Source organism: Alosa pseudoharengus, unplaced genomic scaffold (genome assembly GCF_046254945.1).
Source record: "Alosa pseudoharengus isolate Yale_2024_CS ecotype anadromous, Long Island Sound unplaced genomic scaffold, YU_APseudo_1.1 YU_APseudo_1.1_scf_19, whole genome shotgun sequence".
In the NCBI taxonomy this organism is placed as follows: domain Eukaryota; kingdom Metazoa; phylum Chordata; class Actinopteri; order Clupeiformes; family Clupeidae; genus Alosa; species Alosa pseudoharengus.
In genome coordinates, this window is record NW_027468657.1 from 13,563,717 (window position 1) to 13,586,451 (window position 22,735).

The window sequence follows — 22,735 nt, forward strand, 5'->3', positions numbered from 1 at the left end:
GGTTACTTGATATTTGTAATCCAGATGACATGTAATCCATTACTCTTAACTTTAAACATTCATACTATTAAGTATTATATTTTAGCATTATATAAGCTATATGAGCATTATAACTAGTAGGCCTAAGTACTTAACCACCGTGGCTCACAGGATGATTGTCCATATGCATACTGTATTACATTTTCCCATGTTCCCTTGTTTTTGTGTAGTAGTTTAGCCAGTGCTAAGCATCTTATTCACAACAATCAGTTATGGGGCTGTGTTGCAAAAAAATATTAGTTAGAAATGTATGAGAAATTACAAACCACTAATTACCTTGACCAATGTTTTATTGAACTGAAGAAGAAATCAAGTTTTGTAACATTCTTTCAACTGCATCTGAATGCAAACCTTACATGGGAAAAACAATGCACATTATGTGGTTCTATCCCGATATAAAACAACCAGGAAGAACAGTAGCCAATATAACAGAATTATGGATGTGATAAAGGCCTCATTTAGACATTCCCTGTGGTGCTGTCATGCAAGTTTATGCAAGTCTTTGGCAGTCAATGAACAGAAAAAAAACTTGTGCAAACCACATTTTGTTAGAGTATCTGACTCAAGTGAAGTTCCAGAAGGCCTCAGTATAGTGACCTGGTATATGATCAGTGCTACTGTTGACATGGAGTGACCCTATGCTGTATTAAATGTAAAGGCTTCTTCATAACCTACTGTGGAACCCTCACACTACAAACATACAGGTCGTATCTCACCTTTTAAAAAAATGAACAGTGAAACAACATGACCTATACAATGCAACAGGTGTATAGTTGACCTGATAATGATTAAAAGTAAAAATGTTTAAGGATTGCCTTTGTGGATGCTGCATGTTAAGCTTATACCTTCGATCTGTACCTAATGAGTCTACAGATGATTAATACCAGCAATGCTAGTGGGAAAATGGCAAATCTTCCATAACAAGCGCATGAAAATTATTGTCTAAGACCTATGTAAAATAGACTTAGGATTGATTATATATATTGTGAGTATGCCTCAGGTAAGAACTTCAAGGCAACTACATGATTACAAACAGGCATACCTTCAGATGGGGGGGAAAGGCATCTTCTTCATAAGGCAGAGAGGTTGTAGTACAATATTAGCAGAGTGGATGTTTAAAAAATAACAATGTGCTTGTAAAAAATAAATTGTAATTACCATTCCCACCGAGTCTCAAAATAAAGTGCAACAAAGCAGAGACAAAGGACACGTCTAAAACGAACCAAAAAAAAAAAAGCTCTAGGCTTTGCGCACCAAGGGTGTCTGTTTCAGGGATATAAGGACGGAGCGCATGCGGGACACGTCCTTGGATTGCTTGTTGGTTTTGGGGTTGAAGTCGCAGAGTCGCGCCACCTTCTCCCACTCTGAGCCCGGGCTGTCTTCACCACACTCCTTCAGGAAGGCATCTTCAGAAGATCTGGAGAGAGGCAGAGGTTCTTTCAGATGAGGGTGGTTAAGGTGATCAGTTCACACACACACACACAGCCACAGATAAGCCATGCCCATGACTGTTGAGGGTGATTTGATGCAATTTGGCTCATTTACAGCATTGGAGTGGGTTTTAATTAGGGCAAATTGCTGATAATTTGCTATAGAATTCCCATACCAGAAAATGCATAATTAGATAATGTTCAAATATCTGAATCATACACACATGTCAAGCAATACCAGGCCCATAAATTAACTTTCCATGGTACGCTAAAATACATATTTGAAGCCTTAAATGCATAATTTCAGCGACAGGGGGGGGTGTGATTGCATGTGTGAAAAATAGCATATCAACATGCATATTCATGAGAAGGAGAAGCAGAAACACTACACTGGGGATGAGATTTCCTAGACATACACAAAGCCTATCACATCACAGTTGGGTTGGTTGTAGAAAGCCTTATCAGTGATCCTTGTACGCAGGTAGCCATGAAAGCAGTGAAGGAAGAGAGGGACAGAGGGGAAAGTCATTATTTCCACACCAGCAAAGCACAATCCATTACAGCATTTAGGCACAAAGACGCTAACTATGACAGCACAGAGAAGACTGAGTATAAGACGTGTGACAGAGTTTCAACTGAGGACTGAGGTTTTTTGGGAGCGTATGTAGAATATTCTATATATCTTGTAAACGGATTTCTAACAGGAGGCGTGATACCGGCACGGGTGTAAAGACGCTTCAAGATTTCACTCATTGTGTTCCCCTTCACTGAGCTCAATGGGTTTATTTGAAGAGAGCATGCATACTGATAAATGAATCAAGTCCCTTGTATTTGGGCAAAACTCATTTGATAAATACAATTAGGTGTGAGAAAAGTCACTTCAGACGGCTGTTAAGGCTGGTGGAATCTAGTGCATAGTGAACACAATGTGTTTACTGTTTTATAGCAGACAACAAATGAAGTGAAATGCAGTGCACTGTGGGTCATCTTAGATTGCACTTACTGTGTGTGTTATGCCATATTAATGAATGTTAAAAATGATAAAACATCAGAAAATTACAACCATATTTTAGGTGTTAATGAGGCAGATAGTTATTCTCGTGTGAGAATGTGTTATTGATTATTGTTTTATATTGGTGCTTAATTCAGTCTTCTCTGGGAGCATGAAAAATGGCAAAATCCCAATCCATAATGCAAAATGGTACCGTTCTACACTTGGACAAAGTCTGTAGGAAAGTATGAAAGAAGGCTGATATTAGTATTTCAAAGTAATACCTAAAACAGCAACGTTTACAGACTTATAAAATAGGCAATGTCAAGGAAGATGACCCATCAAAAGTGTAAATAAGTTTCAAGGACTATTTTATAGGTCACAGAATTAAAGGCATAGTCCTTTATGCTTGGGGGAGAAACCGATGCTGGTACAGCCCTCCCATCTGTACCCATCTAGCATGGTTAGAGCGTGAGGCGCTGTTGCTGATTGGCTGGAGTAGTGTGAGGCTCTGTTGCTGATTGGCTGGAATAGTGTCAAGGAGTCACTCTCTTGTTTCTCATTACAGAGCCAAGACTGCACAACAACAGTATTTTTGAGCACACAACCTGACTGCTACAGGAATACGAGGAAATGTAGCAGCTTCTCGTTAAAAAAAAAAAGGGCAATGTAGGGATGCACGGATTGTGAACAATTTGGCTGATAATCAATGGCGATATCGATTTTTTTTATCCTTAAGTAGAGTGGAAACAAAAATATTCATTAAAAAATAAACATTTTCAAGTCTTTCAGGTGGTCATAACACATTTACTGCAGAATTGATGCAACATAAACATCAGCCACTGTCATCGATAAATTCAATAGCTGATAATGTTGGCCGATAGATCAGTGCATCCTACTTGGTACCAAAACCAATATGCATGGTGAACGTTGCAACAATTTCTTCAAACTTCCCAAAAAGTTGTGCAAAAAGTCAGGCTCTCTGTACCTGTTGTTGGCCTTGTTCTTCTCCAGCTGCTCACTTTGATGGTGATGCCAGTCTTCAAGCTCCTTCCTGGCCTTCTCTTTCCATTCAGCCTCTGCAGCTTTGGAGGCAGCATCTGAACACAATCGAATAAATAAGCAAGATCAGACGTGGAGATGATCAAATCAGGCCAAGGCAGCAAAACTGTGTAGATGACAGATACAAGGGATCAGGTGAGATCATGAGATCGTCAGTGAGATAATAAAGCAGGTTTTGTAAAATAGCAATGACAGACACCCACCAAACTCCTACTGAACTTTTATTAAGTTTTTCTTCTTAACTTGAACTTAATATGTTCATGCAGTATAAGGCTGGAAGTGGGAAGATCACCTAAATCTTCCAGTCGAGCTTTCTGTTCCTCCCTCCACTTGCGCAAACTTTCAGGTTCTTGCCGCAGCTGGTCAACCTGGGCGATGGCAGCATAGCTGTCTGATGTCCCATTTGAATCCTTGAGATTGTCAGAGGGCAAGTATCCCATTCAATATTACAGGCCAACATGTCACATTAACAAAAACACAGACAATTCCTTTTAAAATATTATGCAAACAAATGACAAGTTTTAGGACAAGATCATCACATTGATCATCAGAACATCATCAATGTTATTCTCACCTGAAACATGTCTCCGTTTACTGCAGCTGGTGAGTCACCAAAGGCATCTATTTAAGAAATAAAACGGTAAACTGTCACTGTGTTGTACTGGTCAAGACAGAGATATGACTGGCCGAGTTCACTAACCCCTCCCGTAGTAAAACGTGAAGAATCATAGGAATTTTGCAGAACCAGTTTTCCAAAAATTACTTGGTTAGTCAACATGTCATATTCTGTGACATCAACAGGGTTGTTTTCCAAACTAACTCTGAAAGATCAAAGGCGGCAAACATCAAGCCCCTTACTGTAGTGGTGTGGCACCAAACATCAAACCCCTTAGTGTAGTGGTGATGGGATGAGGCGGTCTACCAAAAAGGGCAGTGCTGCCAGCTAGCTACTTGGCGGTAGGCTACACTCATTGACAGGAACCGGTTGCACCTGCCTTTTGTGTGGTGTGGTTTGTTAATGTACTGACGTAATCACTTGAGTTATACTAGCTAAATAATCAAGCCAAACCAAAAAATATTGCATGGAGATATATTGACAAGGATATATCACGTCCGCTTGGGCTATATCGTACCAAGTCAAGTTAGCAAGGCACAATACCTTCCTAACAAATGCTACGTTATGTGCGGTTCCAGGAAGCCAAGCAACCTGACCATCATACCGTTAGCAACATAGCGTTAGCACAAAGTAAGACAACCTTTAAAAGTATCGGGAAAGTTTCCACTAACAGTGAATGGTCACTTTTCGTGTTGTAACCCTCGTTGTATAGACTAACGTTACACAAGAGTAAAGATACTTTTTACACAATTTCTAAGTTAGCGACCAGGGTAGCTAGCAAATGAGCTAACCTTATCGCTAGCTACAACCTAGACTACCCAGTAGCTGCTACCCACCATACTCATCATGTACTTCAGGGGCAGAATGTTCCTCTTGCTGCGGTTGTTCTTCGGCCTCTTCCAACTCTCCAAATCCTTCGCCGAACCCATCACCACCGAACCCCTCACCGTCATTCTCAATCACAGCAATTTCACTTTCCTGTTGAGCCAGAAACGCTGCAGCAGGATCTTCTTCAACGGGATGAACACCGTTGTCATGAGATGAGAACCCAAAGTCGTCAGCCATTTTTAGATGTTCAGGCTAGCTACTGTAACGTGTACGTGGAAATCAAAACCCAGCTGTTGCAACTTTCAGTTCCGCAATTGAATAGGTGTTGGTCCAGCAGCTGCTGCGCTGACTCACCATTAAAAATGAAATCATCCAGATCAAAATAAATAATAATAATAATAATTTTAAAAAATCCTTTACAAGCCAAACAAACGCTTGCTTAAGTAGTACTTTGGTCACAGAACAGCTGAATACTAAAACTTCATAATCAAACCACTAAAATAGTGAACCCATTGTAATTTCTATGACTAGGCTTATGTCTCCATCTACTGGCGAATTTCGAAGTTGGCTGTGCAATTTATTAAAAAGCGAAGATATCCAATTCCACTAGTAGGCCTAGTGTCTAAACAAATGTCAATCTGTTAACAAAATTAGGACATTTACTATCTGAGACAATGTATAATAATAATAATAATAATAATAATAATAATAATAATAATAATAAAGAAAGCTATATATTAGTCATAGATTACTGCCTTGCTCACATACCCTTGTATGTGCACATACCCATGTATTTTGCCATTTTAAGTGTATGTAAACATGATTGGTTTACTGTTGATGATTTGAGAGTTATTGTCAAATTTCTCTTTTCAGTAAATTAAGGCACTGGTGACGTGGGCAGAAGTTGCCAGACTGGCATGACTTGATTATGGGGTAAAATAATGCTCCTATCCATAACATCTGATTATGTCCACATAAAGGCCTTTACTCTTTTCTTAATATATTAGGTCCCTTTTAAATCTTTTGTCAGTGACTGCTTGTTTGTTATTATTTCTATGTTAGCCTATATACAGCTGTAGACATCTTGCCTACATGGAGTTTGCTGTGGAGAAGATTAAGAAACACCTTTGAGAATGCTGATCCTTTCCCAAACCTAAACCAGGAGTAGCCTAGGCTAGGCTATAGCGGAAAGAGTCCAACATATCTGAGGCTTTAACACAAGCCAGTCAATTTATTTGTGATGTTGAATGGTTGCATTATATGATGAAGACTTCTTCAAATCGCACAGAAGAAATCTGCTCGGAATTCCGGTTACACGTGACTCTGACGTCTAAACCGAGCCATACTAAATGGAAATCCGAGCAAGCTCCACCGTTGCTGTTAACAGAGGGGTGGCTAGTGCCCTGACGTGCGTCTCAAGGAAGTCTGAAGTTACAGTGTGGCTTGTTAATTGATTCTTTGTAACCGGGATAAAGCTACCAGGAATGAGTGAGGTAGGAAAACAGACTTTTTTGCACATTCATCGATCGAAACAAACGCTTTCTGTGGTAGTTTTAAAAGTGTAATTTCTCAATGAAACGTCATTGCCCAAGTACTCTTTAAACTATGCTCCTTACCGTTAGAGTTTGTTATCTTATTCTTTCAGTCGTAGGCCTATGAAGTTTACTGGTTTTCAATCGCATAAGCGTAGCCAAGGTTTAGCGTCTTGAGTAGGCTAGTAGGCTACCATTCTATTCTCTTGATTTTGCCTTCGTGAAAAGTCATTCCTTGAACTCCAGTGAGCCGAGTTGAGACGGCCGCCTGGAAGTAGGCTAGTCTATCCTGCGGTCCGGCATCTGGAGCGAAGGCATGCCGTTCCGGGGTCCAGTTCATATGCAGCTTCTGGTCGTGACTGTGGCAGACAGATTGAATGCAAGGATCGCTTAGAGTTATCAGATTTGCTCTAAGTGTTATTTTTTTGTCATAAAATATGTAGTTTAAACCCAAGAAGAACATTTTGGCTATTATTAGTTGGTCCACCCATCTTTCAGAATTCTCAGGTGAAGACCACCCCCCCACACACACACCGACAGACTAAAGCATTCCATTAAAGTTGTAACTCCAAACATAACTGAAGGCTTTCACCTTCATTCGATTAGTTCAGTATTTAAGTGGTGGACCAATGCACAGTCATTTTTACGCAAAGCTTATAGTCTAGGCCGGGTATTGGCTACTGAAATATTAATGCTCTGCATGTAAACAGTTAATAATGCATTGCAACTTTGTGAAAAGTATTATTACAATACTGGATGTATGTCCCACGAAAGCACATAGCCTATGCCCACAATTAGCTGAAGCTTACATTTAGTACAGGATGATCATTATTGACTCGCATCCATCTGAACCTTGCCATTCTCCCATTTCCTTAGTAAGGTGCTAATATCAGGTAACAGTGTCCCCTGTATTAACATGGCGGCACTGTGCAAGTGGAGGTTATTATGAATTCAGAGTTCAACTTGTTCTCTTGAGGACAAAGTATGTTGGCTGATGCACTCTCGGTTGTGGGCTTGTATAGTAAAAGAGTTTCTGAGTCCCCCTAATTCCCTTTTAAACAGAGTAGTCAGAGAAGACATGGGGGCTGGCACAGGGACACTGGTTCTTACGAAGGGAGAGTCTGACTGCCAGTGTCTGTTTTTATGACAGTGAAAATCTCTAGCTACATATCATAATCCCAACAGACCTATTTTAGTTTTCTTGGCTAAATGAAAGAAATGCACATTGGTCTCTGCCTCGAAAATGTTGACTCTCTCATTTGCTTAATGTTGTTGACTCTCTTTTCCTCTCTCATTTGTATAATTTATTTCCCTAGTTGTGAGAAATTGTTGGTTTTGAGGCAGTAGTTGGAGCTAGAGAGAGGCTCTGGAGTAGGCACTTCTCTCTCATTCTCTCTAGTTCTTGTTCTCTCTCTCTCTCTCTCTAGCTCCTTTGCTCCCCCTCTCTGACTCATGTGGGTGTTGGGCTGAAATAGTTTGGTGTAGTTTTACATTCCTTATATAGCCTGTGGAGTGCAGAGAGACGTTCAGCGCACCCGTGTCACAGGGAGGGGTAGGGGATGGGTGTGGGTTGTGGAGTGTGTGTGTGTGTGTGTGTGTGTGTGTGTGTGTGTGTGTGTGTGTGGATGAGGGGGTGGAGGGGGTTGAGCAGAATTTTGGCAGGAGTGAGAAAGTCAGAATCCCTCACCACACTAGCTTTCCACTTGGGTGTATAGTGAGGTTTGGGTTACAAGCTTGGCCCGTGGGACAAGGTAGGATACGTTTGCTTCTCCTCTCACTGCCACCACAGGTGTTGCTATTAACTTTGCTCGGGATATTCAGTGATCAGTGAGAGCTGCATCTTAGTTTAACGTTCTGAATCCGTGCCTGTAAGTTGGACAGTGTGTGCCATGTGTAATGGTCTGAGGTCTCGGGTTGTCCTTGGGTCTTTATAAATGGCACTTGTTCCCCTGGCTGGCTTGCCACCATGTAGGAATTGTAATACAGTACATGAGCAGAAAGGTGAAAAGGGAGGCACACATGCAGTCATTACCAGCATAATGTCGAATGTGGAGATCTTTTTCAGATTTTTTCATATTATTTATTATCAGATATTTTTGATATGAGCTAAAAAAAGATTAAGTGTTTCTTATAAACACCTGTTGTGCTCTACTTACTATTCCTTTGTGTTTTATTTAGACATTTTTACGTTCTGTTATACTGTAGGATAGCAGAGACTTGTAAGTACCACTGCGTAACAGCAACGTTTTATTTTAACGGTTGTCAAATTATCTTAATAGTTTACCGTAATGATTTAGTCACAAAGAAGAACTTGTCAGGTTGTCAGTAATCCTGTTTTTGTAGTAAAACACCCCCTATGACATCCTGAGAACTGGTATTTTCAATGCTGAATGTTTCAGTGACAGGTTACCTTGGCTTCAAACAGTTACACGCCGAATGCAGGCATCACAAAGGTTGAGAAGAGACGGGCATTGTTCGCATGTCAGTTTCGCAGACCAAACTTGATTTCTCTTTAGAATGACCTGAGTCAGGCCTGTACTATTGAAATATTCTGCCTTAATTCCATACATCATGTTGCCTTTAAGAATCACTCTATTTACTGCTTGTCAACCTTGACATAAATGCTGATATATATTGCTTATATTTTGCCCTGAGAGGTAGTGAAACCCTTACTCTGTTATTTACGTATAATTTTTATTGTGCTGTTGCAGAATCCAAATGGACCAATTGTGTGTGTGTGTGTGATTTGTGTAGTTTGGATTTCTGAGGAGGAACTGTTTAGGTTGGAGAGGACCATCAGTATGTGATATTACAAAGATGCAATATGTCTCTGTACTAGACAGGCTGAGTGGTCCTTGAAATGAGAAAAGCAATGAAATGCTTCTTAACAGCACTGTTCTGTCTCCTTCTCTCCTCTCCCTATCTCCCTTCCTCTCCCCTCCCCTTTTGTTCTATCCTGTGCAGGACATGAGCATGTATTGTGTCACCCTCAATGGACCGGCTCCCTGGGGATTCAGACTCCAAGGGGGCAAGGACTTCAACATGCCCCTAACTGTGTCAAGGGTAAGACAAATGGATGGACATTTGTGAATGTTTGTGTGTGTGTGTGTGTATGTGTGTGTGGACGCGCAAGAGAAAGTTAGAGAAAGTGAGAGAATGTACATGCGTGTTAACACATGTGTAAAGGCTTAGAGATACAGTGCCTTGGTGCAAAGTTTACATCTTATCATCTATTTGTGTATACATGTGTCTGTTTGTGTGTGGGGGGTGAGGGTGGGGCTGGGGGTGGAGGACTCATGTTGGTGTCCAGGGGATGGATATAGACTGAGATGCAGGACATACGTATATCACTTGGGCAGCTATGCAAGCTGAGCAGGACAGGAGTCGCTCTTGAGAGGGCTGCGTAGATTGGTGGCGGGGAGGGATGGTGGTCAGCTTTCATTAATAAGCTCGCTCCAAGAATAAAACAAATCCCTATCACTGCAGAGTTTAATTGAGCAACGAGGATTTTTAAAGATTTAACAAGAGCTCCCTGTGGAGTCGAACGAGAGACGAGACCCTTCAAAGCCCAAAGCCTCTAAAGACATCATAATCAGGTTAACAAGATCCATATGCTCACATTTACAACAGTTGGTTTCAACACTCGGCATTCCTTTTGCAGCATGTCACTGCTCTGTATCAAAACTTATAGCCCGAGTCTCTCCCAAGCTCCTGTTCGCTCGTCTCCTCACAAGGACATGTTGTGGTTTCTTTTGGCTCTGCGAGACTTCTTGCTCACTCGACCTCCTCGTTTTGGTCATTAGATGGTTGCGAAATGGATGCCTTGATACTCGTTATTGAGCAGAATGGTTCACAGGATTAAATTTCCAGGCCTTATATGTGCCGCTTTGCTTTTTTGTATACACTCCCAGGCTCGACTCTGGCAGTCGGGGAGCATTCTGTGCTGGCATTCCCTTGAACACCTAACCTTTCACTGCGGGGGTGCTAGCAAGTTTTAACAAGACAAATGGATATTTGTTTTGTCGATGTTATTTGCCTGGGTCCTAGCATGTCTCCCAGGAAGCATGCTTTGTCACTCCACATTTCAGTAATGGCCTAACAGGTAGAGCCAGGTCAACCCAGGTCATTTTACAGCGATTGATATCACCTACGAAAATCCTTGTGATGTCAAAAATGACTTCAGCCTCACCCTCTATGAAACATTCTGACACTATAAACAGTTTCAACTGTACTAGGTGGTGCCTGCAGGAGAGCTTTGCTCGGCCTTAGGTGGTTATAGTCGACAGAAGAGAGACATTTTAATCAGACAGCTATGCGATGAAATGCGCTCACCTGTAAGTCTGACCTTATGTGTGCTTGACGAGTCATCTGAAAGAGTCTTGATTCAACACCTGTGTTATGTACAAACATAGACTTGTCAGCGCAGGCTTTATCCGTGACCTCATTTTGTTGTCCACAGAGTCTTAAGCAACGAACATTGGCTGACTTGGATGAAAGTTGTAAAAAACAAGACAGAACATGTAGTCTTATCTGTGACATACATGTGAAACCACTCCAATAGCAAGGTTATAAAAAAAACTGAAAAGAATTCTCCTGCTAAAAGTCATTAGAAAAGAAATGTTCAGTAATACTATATACCCTATCTAAGTTTGTTCACCTACATTGAAGGAGGTGAGATCACACGTGATGTCTAATGTTCTTTCGTTTTAGAACCGGAGTGGGAAACTGTACAGTGTCCTGGACATTCCCATGTGCTCTGGTCTGTTTTCTCTTGGACTATATAACCTGAGGCACATTTTTGTACCATTACAAAGGAACATCCTTAATACAAAAAGTAATGTCTGTTATGCAGCTCTGATATAGCAGGGTTTTGCCCTGAATCTTTAGAGCTGTGTTTTTATTAACAGGACTAGCCAGCTTCGATTTCATTGCAATTGATTGGAATTTCATAGGCGAAATGTGGTTACTTTCTTAAAGACTTCTTTAAAAATATCATGTTATAAAAAGCCATTTGCACAGGCCCTCAAAAGGAGTGCAGATATCAGGCAGGTGTTAAGTGCACCTTAGGGAGATGACGTCTGTGCCAGACCATATTCACGGTGCAGTTCCCGTGGAAACGTGGTGATTAGTCAGCTGCATGTGAGGATGTGATTCACGCAGTATGACTGCTGGTAACACCCTCTTGATGTAGCCTTTCACCTCCATACCAGGAGCACGGTCAGACAATGATGTCATTAATTATCAGGTTTCCCGCAGACGTCCGAGAAGGCTGAGATGAACTCATCCCTTTCCTCTGTCTGTCTGTCTGTATGTCTGTCTGTCTGTCTGTCTGTCTGTCACCTTCCTGGAAGACACAAAATACAGTGCAGAGAAGGGGAGGAAGAGCAGTGAACCGCAAAGTTTATGTGAATACATTTGTGAAGACTGGGGACGATTGATGTGATTTATGATTTGAATGATGGCTCTCTTGTTGCCTTGATCCACCGGCTCCCAATAAAGCTGGCTAATAGCAGCAGCACTTGCTGTAAATAATCCATTGGGTTGTAAAAAAAGCCCTGCGGTCATCTGGTGTTGATAATGAAAGGTGTGCAAATGGCTTAAAGTGTCGGCCAGCGCATTTATCCTCAGACTTTCCCTGTGTGCTTCCTCAACTTCCTGTTTGGGCCACAGAATTCCGTGTTCCCTCAGCATTCCTGGGATTTTTGACACTGTGGCCCCACTTCTGACTACAGAAAAAGCTCCCTTTGTCTGGCCTGCCATATCTTCCAGCATGTTCGCCACCCATCATTTCTCCCAGCAGATGTCGACCGACCGTCTCGCCTCTCAAAGGAATACTTTCCCCAGTGAAAACAGCCGCAAATGATGACCCCGCTTGAGTTCACGGAACCAGACGCCACAATCTCAAAGAGCCGTAAAAGCTGCCCTTTATGATTAAAACGTGAGGGCAAAGTCGCTTTGGCAAATGTTTTCTGTTTTTTTGTGTGTGTGTCTACTGATGGAAATACATCTGTTTTCTGTTCATGCGAGCATGCCATAGACGTTAGAATCCAACACACAATGAGGGAATTACATATGATGTCATCTCTTGAGGTGCAGGCCTTTTATTTGCAGCGGTCCCGTGCTTCAGATAATTTTCTATCTGCTTGTGATCTGCGGTTTCCAAATCTCTTGTTTGTCTGAAGCCGAGATTAAGACCAGCACCCTGTGGGCATCCTGTAGGCACTGCCCTATTACCACACTGTTAGGCCCGCGTGAGCAAACACTGCCAAGGCATGATGGGATTGGGCCAGATTATTAGTGACACATCTCTTGTTAAGAGGAATTTATTGTAGCTGATGATGACGTTTCAGGCGTCATTGATTTTTGCCTCTGACTTTTGGTTAATGGTTGACATGCTGGAAAATTAAAGGAGTTGGGGTTTTGGACACCAGCACAGTGTGTCTCTGCTCAGACAGAAGCATGCTTTATTTGTTTGTCCAGCTTTAGTTAGTCCCTGCCGTCCCCGCATGTTGGAAGACCGTGAGGCTGGATTTAAAATGGAGGGTGGAGGGCCTGGTACTGCAGGACTCTGGAAAAAGAGTCTCGACTCTCCCCGTCCCAACTCGGCCTCTTCCCAGCGAGAGATATTTATGGCCCTACTTGTATCAGCTGACGTGATGTCAGGGAGTCTCTGTGTCTTCCAGGCCCCAAAAGGCAATGGGGAGAGTAAAAGTGACATGTGGCAAGCTTTTAAGAGCTGGTACCGGGGTGGTCCTGCTGGCTGATTTCTTGTCATGCCAAGACTGCATGCGAATGCAAAGGCCTATATAATGGGACCAATGGTGACTGAATTATTCAGACAGAAAGATGAAAACAGATGCTGTTTACTCAACAAATGGATGAAATAAATCTATATTTCGACCAGTCGTTGATTTGCTCTTCCGCAGCATTGAGACAAACTAATGGAGTGTTGCGTAATGTTGTTCTCGTGCACAACGTTTGGGGTACACGTGACCGGCTCTTGTGCTGGCTGGTGTGTCCTATGAAATGGCTCCCCGCTCCAACTGCCTGCTCTGCTCTCGCTCTGATGGCGTGTGCAGGTGCACGGCTCCCTTGCCGTCATTTTCAGTATTGACAAACTGCGTGGAGGTGTAGTGTTCCCAGCCCCCCCCCCCCCCGCTCTTTCCCTGTCCAAAAGCCCTTAGCACAGCACTTGGCGTTGGGCGGCTCAAGCAACGGGACAGCTGGGGGCTGAACCTGAGCCAGGCACACAGGTGGCAGTGTCCATCATCACGCCTCCAGACGCAAACCCGCACCACCTTCCCCACCCCACCCGCCCGCCACCCCCCAAACGCTCTCTCAAACTCCATCTTTCATCTCCGGACAGTCTTTCACCACGCTTCCAATTGCGCTCTCTCTCTCTCTCTCTCTCTCTCTCTCTCTCTCTCTCTCTCTCTCTCTCTCTCTCTCTCTCTCTCTCTCTCTCTCTCTCTCTCTCTCTCTCTCTCTCTCTCTCTCTCTCTCTCTCTCTCTCTCTCTCTCTCTCTCTCTCTCTCTCTCTCTCTCTCTCTCTCTCTCTCTCTCTCTCTCTCTCTCCCACACTCCCACACTCTACCTGTCTTTCACCTCTCTATCTCTCTTGCACACACTCAGTCTCTCTCTGTCTTTCGTCTCTCTATCTCTCTCTCACACACATACTCTCTCGCTCTTTCTCTCACACATTCTCTCTCTCTCTCCCTCTTTAGCACACTCTCCTGGCCCTTCCTCTTTCCCTCTCTCTCTCTCTCTCTCTCTCTCTCTCTCTCTCTCTCTCTCTCTCTCTCCCTCCCTCCCTCCCTCCCTCACCTCCATTCACGCAGTCTATTTAGTTCTCTGTCCTTGTGTGTCCTATCTGTTCCTGGTGTGCGCCTGTACTCGTTGGATTTCTCATTGGCTCTGTTGCTTGGCCGTATAGATTGAGGGGTAGAGCTTCTCTCTCTCTCTCTGCCTCGGGCCTTCGTCCAGCCCTCCCTAAACTGAAATATGTCCTGCAAGCTGAAAGACCTCCATGACACTTCAGAGGCCCCCGACCCAAACTGTTATTCACAGGAGAGGAGCAGCATATAGTTGTATAGTTAGTGTGTGTCTGTTATGTTATGTGTTCTTTCACTTGCTTTTAAAAAAGATGCATCACATTGTTTTTCAATGTTCTTTATACCATGGAATGATCTGCTAAACAGTGTGTAGTTATTTAGCATTTTTGAATATGGGTTGTGATGGTGTGTCCACTCATAGCACCAAACTGTGTGTAGTTCTGTATTTTTTGCCAGGAAGGTGCAGGAAATTAGACTGAGCTCTTCGGGTCTGAGGCGAACACATGAACTCTGGCCACGGCAGATGTTTGCTTCGGCTCTGTCTTAAAATAGCCTCCGAGAGGTACAGGGATAGGCTGACATGTGCTCTGAGTTTCAGCCCAAGCACGTAATATGATTACATTTTCATTGTTTTTGTGCAGGTTTTTGTGGTAAAACGTTGCTTGCCCTGTGCTCAGAATGTTTTTGTTTTTGTTTGAATTGCTTTGAATGTTTGGGTTGATGTAATTAATCTCATAATGGAAAAGATAGTCAAATAAATAACACATGCAAATGATAAAGTAATGAACCTCTGCCATGCAAGGCTCCTATGACCCTTTAGAAAAAAAGAGTATGCAGTAACACACTAACAGAGTATGCAGTAACACACTAACAGAGTATGCAGTAACACACTAACAGAGTATGCAGTAACACACTAACAGAGTATGCATTAAATTAAATGCAGTGTTTAATTTCCATCCTTAAATAGTGTAAGTCATAGTCTCACATTGCAATATAATATTTCACAGATGAAAAAAAACAAACAAACAAACAACTGTCTGTTGAGTAAAGATGGTAGAATCGTGTTTGCTACGGGTGCTGTGGTGTGTGGCGGCTCGGTTATCTGAAGTGTATTCTTTGCACCCTGGTTATCTGAGACTTTGTCACAAGTCTTCAGTTTCGCCTCAGCTGCAGGCACAAGCTGACTAAGCCCTTACTAAACCTGTTCCCATCCCGTGGTGCAATTATGCGTATTGCTATAACGCTTCTTCGAGCCAGTCGGTAGGTACAGTGAGCGACCAATCACAGGTGCCTTCATGTTCATCGAGCATGACATGGTGTTAAATCATCCCATCACATAACTTTCCGCTCCCCACAGCTGATGGCGTCATGCAGAGTTTTGGAATAACTCGTCTGCATATAGAGCTCCTTTATGAAGCTATGTGTATCACGTGTAAGCCACGTGTGAGGACTTCATGGAAGCACTGACAGACAAAGATGCAGCGAGTTGGAAAGGCTTGTTTTGTATGGAATCACTCAAGTGCAAATAGTGAAGGGAGAGCATGTTTTTTCCCCCTCTCTAGAGAAGGACAATGCATTCAAAGGTACAATATGTCTGTTTTATAGCAGTCCTGTCTCTTTGTTTGGGGAGTGCAGGCCAACTGTGTTTTCATGGAAACATAAAATATAGAATGGCTGCATTCTAAAGGCAGGAACCAAGGTTATGCTTCTGCCGAAGTAAAATTGTTTGAATTTGTTCCCGTGCCCTTCTGTAGGCTCTTGTTGCGAGCTTTTTCTGTACGTATTTGAAGTGGATGGTCCTTTGGAATCAAAGTAGACGCTAACCCGTCCTTTTGTTCACAAAGTTAGCTTGCCTCTGGGTCCATGCATGCTCTGTGTGATGTCAGCTTGAACCCCCAACGTCTTCTAAAGCAGCTACCTCCACAGGAGTCCAAGGCAGAAGCAGAAGTCAGCAAGCGCTGAAGGTGTAATATGTCTCAAGGAGGAACACATTATTGTACTTTGAGTTTAAGGAACTTACTTTTACTAGTCTAAAATATGAATACGAATATGAAAGTGCATGGACGGTGTGCTGTGCAGAGACACACTTTGAGGCTATTTTCACCCAGACCCCAAGTGGACACGCAAACTCTCACTGAACTGTCAGGCACGATGGCCTAGATTTCAGGCAGGAGTGAGTGCATGGGAGAGGGCTTGCTGGAATGAGAGTTGTGTGGAGCATGGGTCCCTCCTGGCCAGTTCACAAGGGTTAGCAACAGTCAGGCAGTAGCTCTGCTCTCTCACAAAACACAAGTACCAGCTGTAGTGTCTTCTAGAAGAAAAAGAATACAATACAGTCTGTTCAGATGTCACAGTGATCCACTCATGTTTGAGAAATGCAGCAGTTCTTATGAGAAGTGAGGGACAATTTGTGCCTGCCCCAATAACTATATTATTATCTATGATTTCTTGTAGGTTGTGTCTTTTATTAGTTAATTTTTGTGAAAGGTGCAGTGATGTCAAATCGTACTATAATTGAAACAAGAGTCGTGACCTTTCCCCTTTGCCCTTTCTTGTAGCTGACCCCTGGAGGCAAGGCCGCCCAGGCCGGAGTGGGTGTAGGCGACCTTGTGGCGTCCATTGCTGACTCCAACGCTGAAGAGATGACCCACGTGGAGGCACAGAACATGATCAGAGCAGCCACGGACTCCCTCACCCTCACCCTCCACAGGTAGACAGCAGAACACACACACACACACACACATACGCACAAAACATATCACCCCAAACACGTTTCCAATGGTGATTGGTAATATTGATTGGGCCCATTCATGTTCCAATGCAGCCTACAGTATGAGCAATGGTGATTAAAACATTAATGTTCCTGGCGGCACATGGTTCAGACCATAGATATCTAGAGTCCAGACAGCGCTCCTGGCGGCACATGCTTCAGACCATAGATATCCAGAGTTCAGACAGTGATCCAGCTCAGTAAATGCAAAGTTTGTGGTGGCAGGGGTGCTCTCCACGGACAGGAATGCGGGCCAAGTGAGTAATGACTTGTGGCATTGTTTTGGCGTCACTCCGGCATTGTCAACAGACAATAGTCCATTATGAAAGAATGTTCACCCCCGAGTCACCAATCTCGCCACATACCATAGGACGGTCTGCTCTGAAAGAAAACACACCATGCATTTTTAAATTGGCAGCCAGGCAAATAGTCTGCTAAATGTTTTTTTTTTTTTTCAATCTGAAAGGGCTCAAAACATGCCACAAATCTTGCCATGCATCTTCCCCCCACCCCAAGTGGCAGCACTCTGCTATGCGAGACTGCTTTGTAAAGCATTGGGAGCAATTTGGGGTTCATCGACCTGCTGAAGAGCACTGCAGCAGGCGACCAGGCGGAGCCGGACTCACACGGTGAACCCTCCGGGGCCCACAGCGTCCACTCTGCCTCTCAGCCCACAGCGTCCACTCTGCCTCTCAGCCCACAGCGTCCACTCTGCCTCTCAGGCCCACAGCGTCCACTCTGCCTCTCAGGCCCACAGCGTCCACTCTGCCTCTCAGGCCCACAGCGTCCACTCTGCCTCTCAGCCCACAGCGTCCACTCTGCCTCTCAGGCCCACAGCGTCCACTCTGCCTCTCAGCCCACAGCGTCCACTCTGCCTCTCAGGCCCACAGCGTCCACTCTGCCTCTCAGGCCACAGCGTCCACTCTGCCTCTCAGGCCCACAGCTGGCTATGCCTCATGCCAGATTGGGGCTAATGAGGACGAGCAGTCTGTGCTTGAGGCTTATACTGGTCATCAGTGAAGAGTTTTTTTTTCTCCTCGTTTTTTCCCCTTTCCTTTCGCTTCTTTTTCCTCTTCAGATGTTCGGAGAATTGATACACTATGGAGAGTAATGAGGATGCGATTCAGTGCTTTGGCTTAATCTATGACTACTGGTCATCAGTGAATTTTGTTTTGTTTTTGTTCTCTTCAGATGGCCGGAGACTTGAGACACTGTGCACACTATTGGTATACACTGTGAACTACTCCAATATTGTTAGACCATGATGCAGTGTCTACTGTTGACAGGAGTTGACTGATTCCTGCTCAAAGAGATTCTTTGCCTTAGTTTCCCCTGAAACAATGAAGTGGCTGCAGCCTGCCATGTGCCACTATGATATCCAATTTGAGCTCCAATTTACTGAACACAATTTATCTCAATTTGAGCCAGTTTGGCATGAAATCTAATTGACAAAAATATTTCAGTTTTTCCTCCAAACCGTTGCTTGTGTGCACGGTACGACTGGCTTGCCTCTGAAGTTAGTATGGATTGCCAAAACATTTGAAGCCGTTCTGGAACTGTTTTGTTTTTTATTATTAATGGCCGTCCTTAGATTTGAACTTTTCAGCACATCACCTCTCATTGGAATGATGTCATCCTTCAGTAATGGACTGAGAGGGCAGCCCCCCCCCCTTCTCTCTTTCATTCCTCTCTCTCACTCACTTTACAAAAGCTTTACTTTTACCAAAAACTCTACTTCTACTGTCTCACCAAAAGCTCCAACTTGATGGTAATTTTGATACCACAGATGAATAGAGAACCAGTCAGACCAATAGTATGAAAAATCCGGAACAGAGTTTATTTACAATGATGCGCATCAAGGGAGAGACAGCATGACTTCACCTAAAGATCCATCAGCTGCTCTAACTAGACAAGGAAATAGTTAGGGTTTAAGTATCCTTCCAGGCTGACGGGAGGTGGCATTGGTCATCCCATTGGCATTGGATTAGTGACAACCTGGCAATCTGGAGCAGATAGTTACTGACGCAGCCATGCAGAAAAGTGAAACACTGTAAAGTCATAATATTCCCGTTTATCTCTAAATACAGTCACACACAGATATACACAGGAACAGTACAGATATCATACAGTCATTACATAGAATCATACTTTTAGTATCAAAGTGACCCACTAATGAGAAATGCAGAACATTAAACCACGCATTGGGCATAATGTTCTTACTTTATGAACTTTCTCCACTTTCTCTCAAACTGCACTTCTACTGTCTCACCAAAAGCTCCAACACTACTTCTGCTGCCTTATATTTCTACTGCATCCTCTACTGTCATCTCTCGTTTCCAAAAACTCCACTACCTTTCTCTCTAGGCCCCCCCACCCCCCCACCCCCTCTCCTCTCCTCTCCTCTATCTCTTCCTGTCTTCTCCTTTCTTTGCTCCTGGCCTGCAAATCTCCAGGCCCGCCAGCATGCCTTCAGGGGGAATGTTGTGCAGATAAGCTAGAGATGGGGGAGCTAACAGCACGGCCAAACACTCCTCTCTGGCTCTGTCCGATGGTGAAGTGCATTCCTGCTGGGCCCTGGGATGAATAACTAGGATTGCTGACTTTTCAGCTTTTTACATGACTCGGGTGTATGAGTGTGTAACTGTGTGTGTGTGTGTGTGTGTGTGTCTGTGTGTGTGTCTGTGTGTGTGTCTGTGTGTGTGTGTGTGTGTGTGTGTGTGTGTGTGTGTGTGTGTGTGTGTGTGTGTGTGTGTGTGTGTGTGTGTGTGTGTGTGTGTGTGTGTCTTGAGAGATGAAGACCTCTAAATAAGGAATGTGTATGCGTGAAGGATGTTCAGCCTCTCCTTTCTAGGTTTGGGCCTCGAGCCACAGTTGGAATAAATGTGTGTGTGTGTGTGTGTGTGTTTTGTGGTGAGGAGCCACAGTTGGAATAAATGTGTGTGTGTGTGTGTGTGTGTGTGTGTGTGTGTGTGTGTGTGTGTGGGCCCTGGTACACCATGACAGGTTATCCCTCATCGTCATCGTGTAGCTCGCAGTTCCTCTGTCAGTAAACAGCACTGCTGATATCAACACGGTCGGCCTGAGAGCGCTGGAAAGAGGCCCGCCAGTCATAACTGTGGTTAGCTCACATTTTGGAGAGAGGGAGAAAGAGAGAGAGGGGGAAAGAGAGAGAGATGGAGAGAGGGAGTGAGTGAGGGAGAGAGAGTGAAATTGAGAGAGAGAGAAGTTGCCTACACTCTATAAGTGAGTGAGGAGGCTAACCCTCAAGTACACCTAAACTCGTCTGTCCAGGCCATGATAAAATCTCTTGTTCACTTTGAAAAAGGAAGATGACTTTTTGAAATGTAAAAGTAGAGACTTTTACTGGAAGTTCTTCTGTGGTTCTTTTGAAGGAACCCTGAGTGTTTTCCTGCCTCTGCGCTGTTCTTCGCTGTCTGTGATGAAGTGCTGTTAGCTTTTGTCTTGCCCGCATATGTCAACAATGAGCCGGTGAAAAGGACACACTATATATGGGAGCCATTCAGACGGCTGACAGGAGGGAAACCATCGAGGCCCCAAGTCAACAAACCCCCAAAGCTGAACAGCAAGGGACAGGAAATATAGATGTGTGTGTGTGTGTGTGTGTGTGTGTGTGTGTGTGCCTCTGTGTGTGCGCTTTTTATGCATGTATGTGTTTTTGTTTTGTTTGTGAACATTGCTTTTGTGTAACTGTGTTAGTGATGTGTAAGTGTTGTGTTGTGCGTGTGTGTGAGTGTGTGTGTGCGTGCGTGTGTGTATGTCTATTTTTGTTGCATGTGGTTGTTGTATGCATTGTGTGTGTGTGTGTGTGTGTGTGTGTGTGTGTGTGTGTGTGTGTCTGTCTGTCTGTGTGTGCGGCACAATAGAAGTGAATTATCTGCTAGTGCTAGTGAACTCATTGTTGGTGTGAGGACCACTCCTTTTGACACTGAAAGTCTTTCTCTCTCTCATACACACACATAAACAACAGACACATGCATATTCTAGCACAGTCACAAATGTCCCCATAAAATAAGACTCCTCCTCTTTCAGTCTAAGGTTTACCCCAAAGAGGGAGTAATACACGCATTCACACACACACACGCACAAGCACAAGATCTCAGGTATCCAGGAAAATGTATAGATCTCGTCCGGTATGTTGTTATTGTTAGTGGCTGTAGCTAGTGTGTGCCCACAATGGTGTTTCCCCATGTTAGGCTATAATTGCATGTGCATTCCTGTACATGCCGGCAAGTTTGCTTTTCACAAGGAAAATCTAGAGCTGGTTTCCTCACACTTCCAGAGCTACAACACATGTAATTAGTCAAGCAGTTCCTGGATTCTGTGTTCTGAGCTTTGACTTTCTCAAAAAAGAATTTTCCTCTCCAAGTTTCTCTCACTTTCCAGTGTTTTTCCTTCCATTGCTGTTGTTACCAACCCCTCCCTGTCATAAAATCTGTCACGGCCAGTGATAAACTCGAGTTCAGTTTAATTTACCAAACCCCTTATCTGATAAAGTATGACATGAGGTCTTTTGTTCCCATTTCCTTTCATTTCTTCGTATTTTTGTTTCCCTCAGAATATTTTGTGAATTTTTCCCAAAATGACCAGAACTCTTGTGACCTGTCGACAAGGCAACAACTATGACAAACAGCCTCAACTTCCATGCAAGACATTCCATTTTTCATGTCCAGCAGCTGTTGGATTCCCCCCTCTGTGTTCCGGGTTCTGAGTTCTACCCATGCTCCTCAGAGGAAACGGTCTCACAAAGAGGGAAACATGGGTGCCGTTGCCATAGCGGTGGAGGGGACGTGTGTGTGTGGGGGGGGGGGGCTGCGGGGGAGGGGGACGAGGAACGTAACTGCACCCCATGATATCCGAGCTTCATGCTTTGGCCGCAGCACAATAGCCACCTTTCTCACTGTCCATCTGTCCAGGGCCTGATTAAGGGGGTCTTAAAAGGCTGGACTTATTTGATGCATAAATCATGAGACGCTTTTGAAAAGTCTCCTGAGTCTCAAGCCATTTTATTAGAGCCTTTTTGACTGCTTGGAAATGTCTGCCAGCCAGTAACATGTTTCTTTTTAAATGCTGCATTATGAAGCAGTCTGTGAAGGCCTCATTAATAACAATGTGGTGCAATGTACTTTGTCTTGAACAAAAAAGAAATTGCTGACTGTTTTGTAGCTGCATCTGACTTTACAAGCCTGCACTTATTTTTAGAAATAGAGGGGTCATTTTCCCCTTCACGCTCGCCGTTGATGGTCCACAGCACCCAAGAATTTCCAAATTTAATGTAACTTGTAATTGTCCCTGGTGGCGTTAATCTTGCTGCTTTGCAATTAGGCCTGGCTCAGACGCATTGCTGTCACCCTTAAAATAGCGCTGGGCAGCTATCTTGTGGGAGCCGCTTGTGGGACGACAGTGAATTGAGCTCATCACAGGAAACGCAGTGAGGTCCACTGGCAGGGTCAATAATGCAATGCCATAAAGTCTGTAGTTTGGCCAGGCCATCTTTCTCTCACTCACACACACACACACACACACACACACACACACAGGCTGAGGCAGCCATTTTCTGCACTGTACACAGAAGGAGAGGAAGTTGAGTGGTGGGAAGATAATGAGACGGTTGTGA

General features: G+C 43.8%; 2 protein-coding genes across 5 annotated transcripts in view; one reads left to right on the forward strand and one right to left on the reverse strand.

Moving 5' to 3' along the window:
- Positions 1-311: 311 nt before the first annotated feature.
- On the reverse strand, positions 312-5,308 carry cltb (clathrin, light chain B). 2 transcript variants are annotated; one of them, XM_076291756.1, is made up of 6 exons: positions 4,975-5,308; positions 4,097-4,143; positions 3,815-3,932; positions 3,449-3,560; positions 2,675-2,695; positions 312-1,456 (listed from the first exon to the last, which is right to left on the reverse strand). In XM_076291756.1, the coding sequence occupies exons 1-6, from the start codon at positions 5,201-5,203 to the stop codon at positions 1,279-1,281; spliced, it is 705 nt and encodes a 234-aa protein (XP_076147871.1). In that variant the 5' UTR covers positions 5,204-5,308; the 3' UTR covers positions 312-1,278. The 2 variants fall into 2 exon arrangements, with proteins under 2 accessions (XP_076147871.1, XP_076147872.1); XM_076291757.1 differs by lacking the exon at positions 2,675-2,695 and having other exon boundaries at positions 4,975-5,294.
- A 1,024-nt stretch (positions 5,309-6,332) lies between these two features.
- Positions 6,333-22,735, forward strand: part of pdlim7 (PDZ and LIM domain 7) — a 34,898-nt gene continuing 18,495 nt past the window's right edge. For 2 of the 3 annotated variants that reach the window (XM_076291760.1, XM_076291761.1), the window contains exons 1-3: positions 6,333-6,459; positions 9,463-9,561; positions 16,889-17,040. In XM_076291760.1, the coding sequence (XP_076147875.1) occupies positions 6,451-6,459; positions 9,463-9,561; positions 16,889-17,040 (260 nt within the window). In that variant the 5' untranslated portion in view covers positions 6,333-6,450. Of the gene's footprint in view, positions 6,460-8,125; positions 8,250-9,462; positions 9,562-16,888; positions 17,041-22,735 lie in introns of those variants that run through there. The other variant, XM_076291762.1, reaches the window with a different exon arrangement.

Excerpts from the sequence above, each read along its gene's own strand:
- cltb (XM_076291756.1), bottom strand. The coding sequence starts at position 5,203 with ATGGCTGACGACTTTGGGTTCTCATCTCATGACAACGGTGTTCATCCC. Across the intron at positions 3,933-4,096 it reads TAAACGGAGACATGTTTCAG|GATTCAAATGGGACATCAGA; the intron begins GTGAGAATAACA and ends GACAATCTCAAG. Across the intron at positions 2,696-3,448 it reads AAGAACAAGGCCAACAACAG|ACTTTGTCCAAGTGTAGAAC; the intron begins GTACAGAGAGCC and ends ACTTTCCTACAG.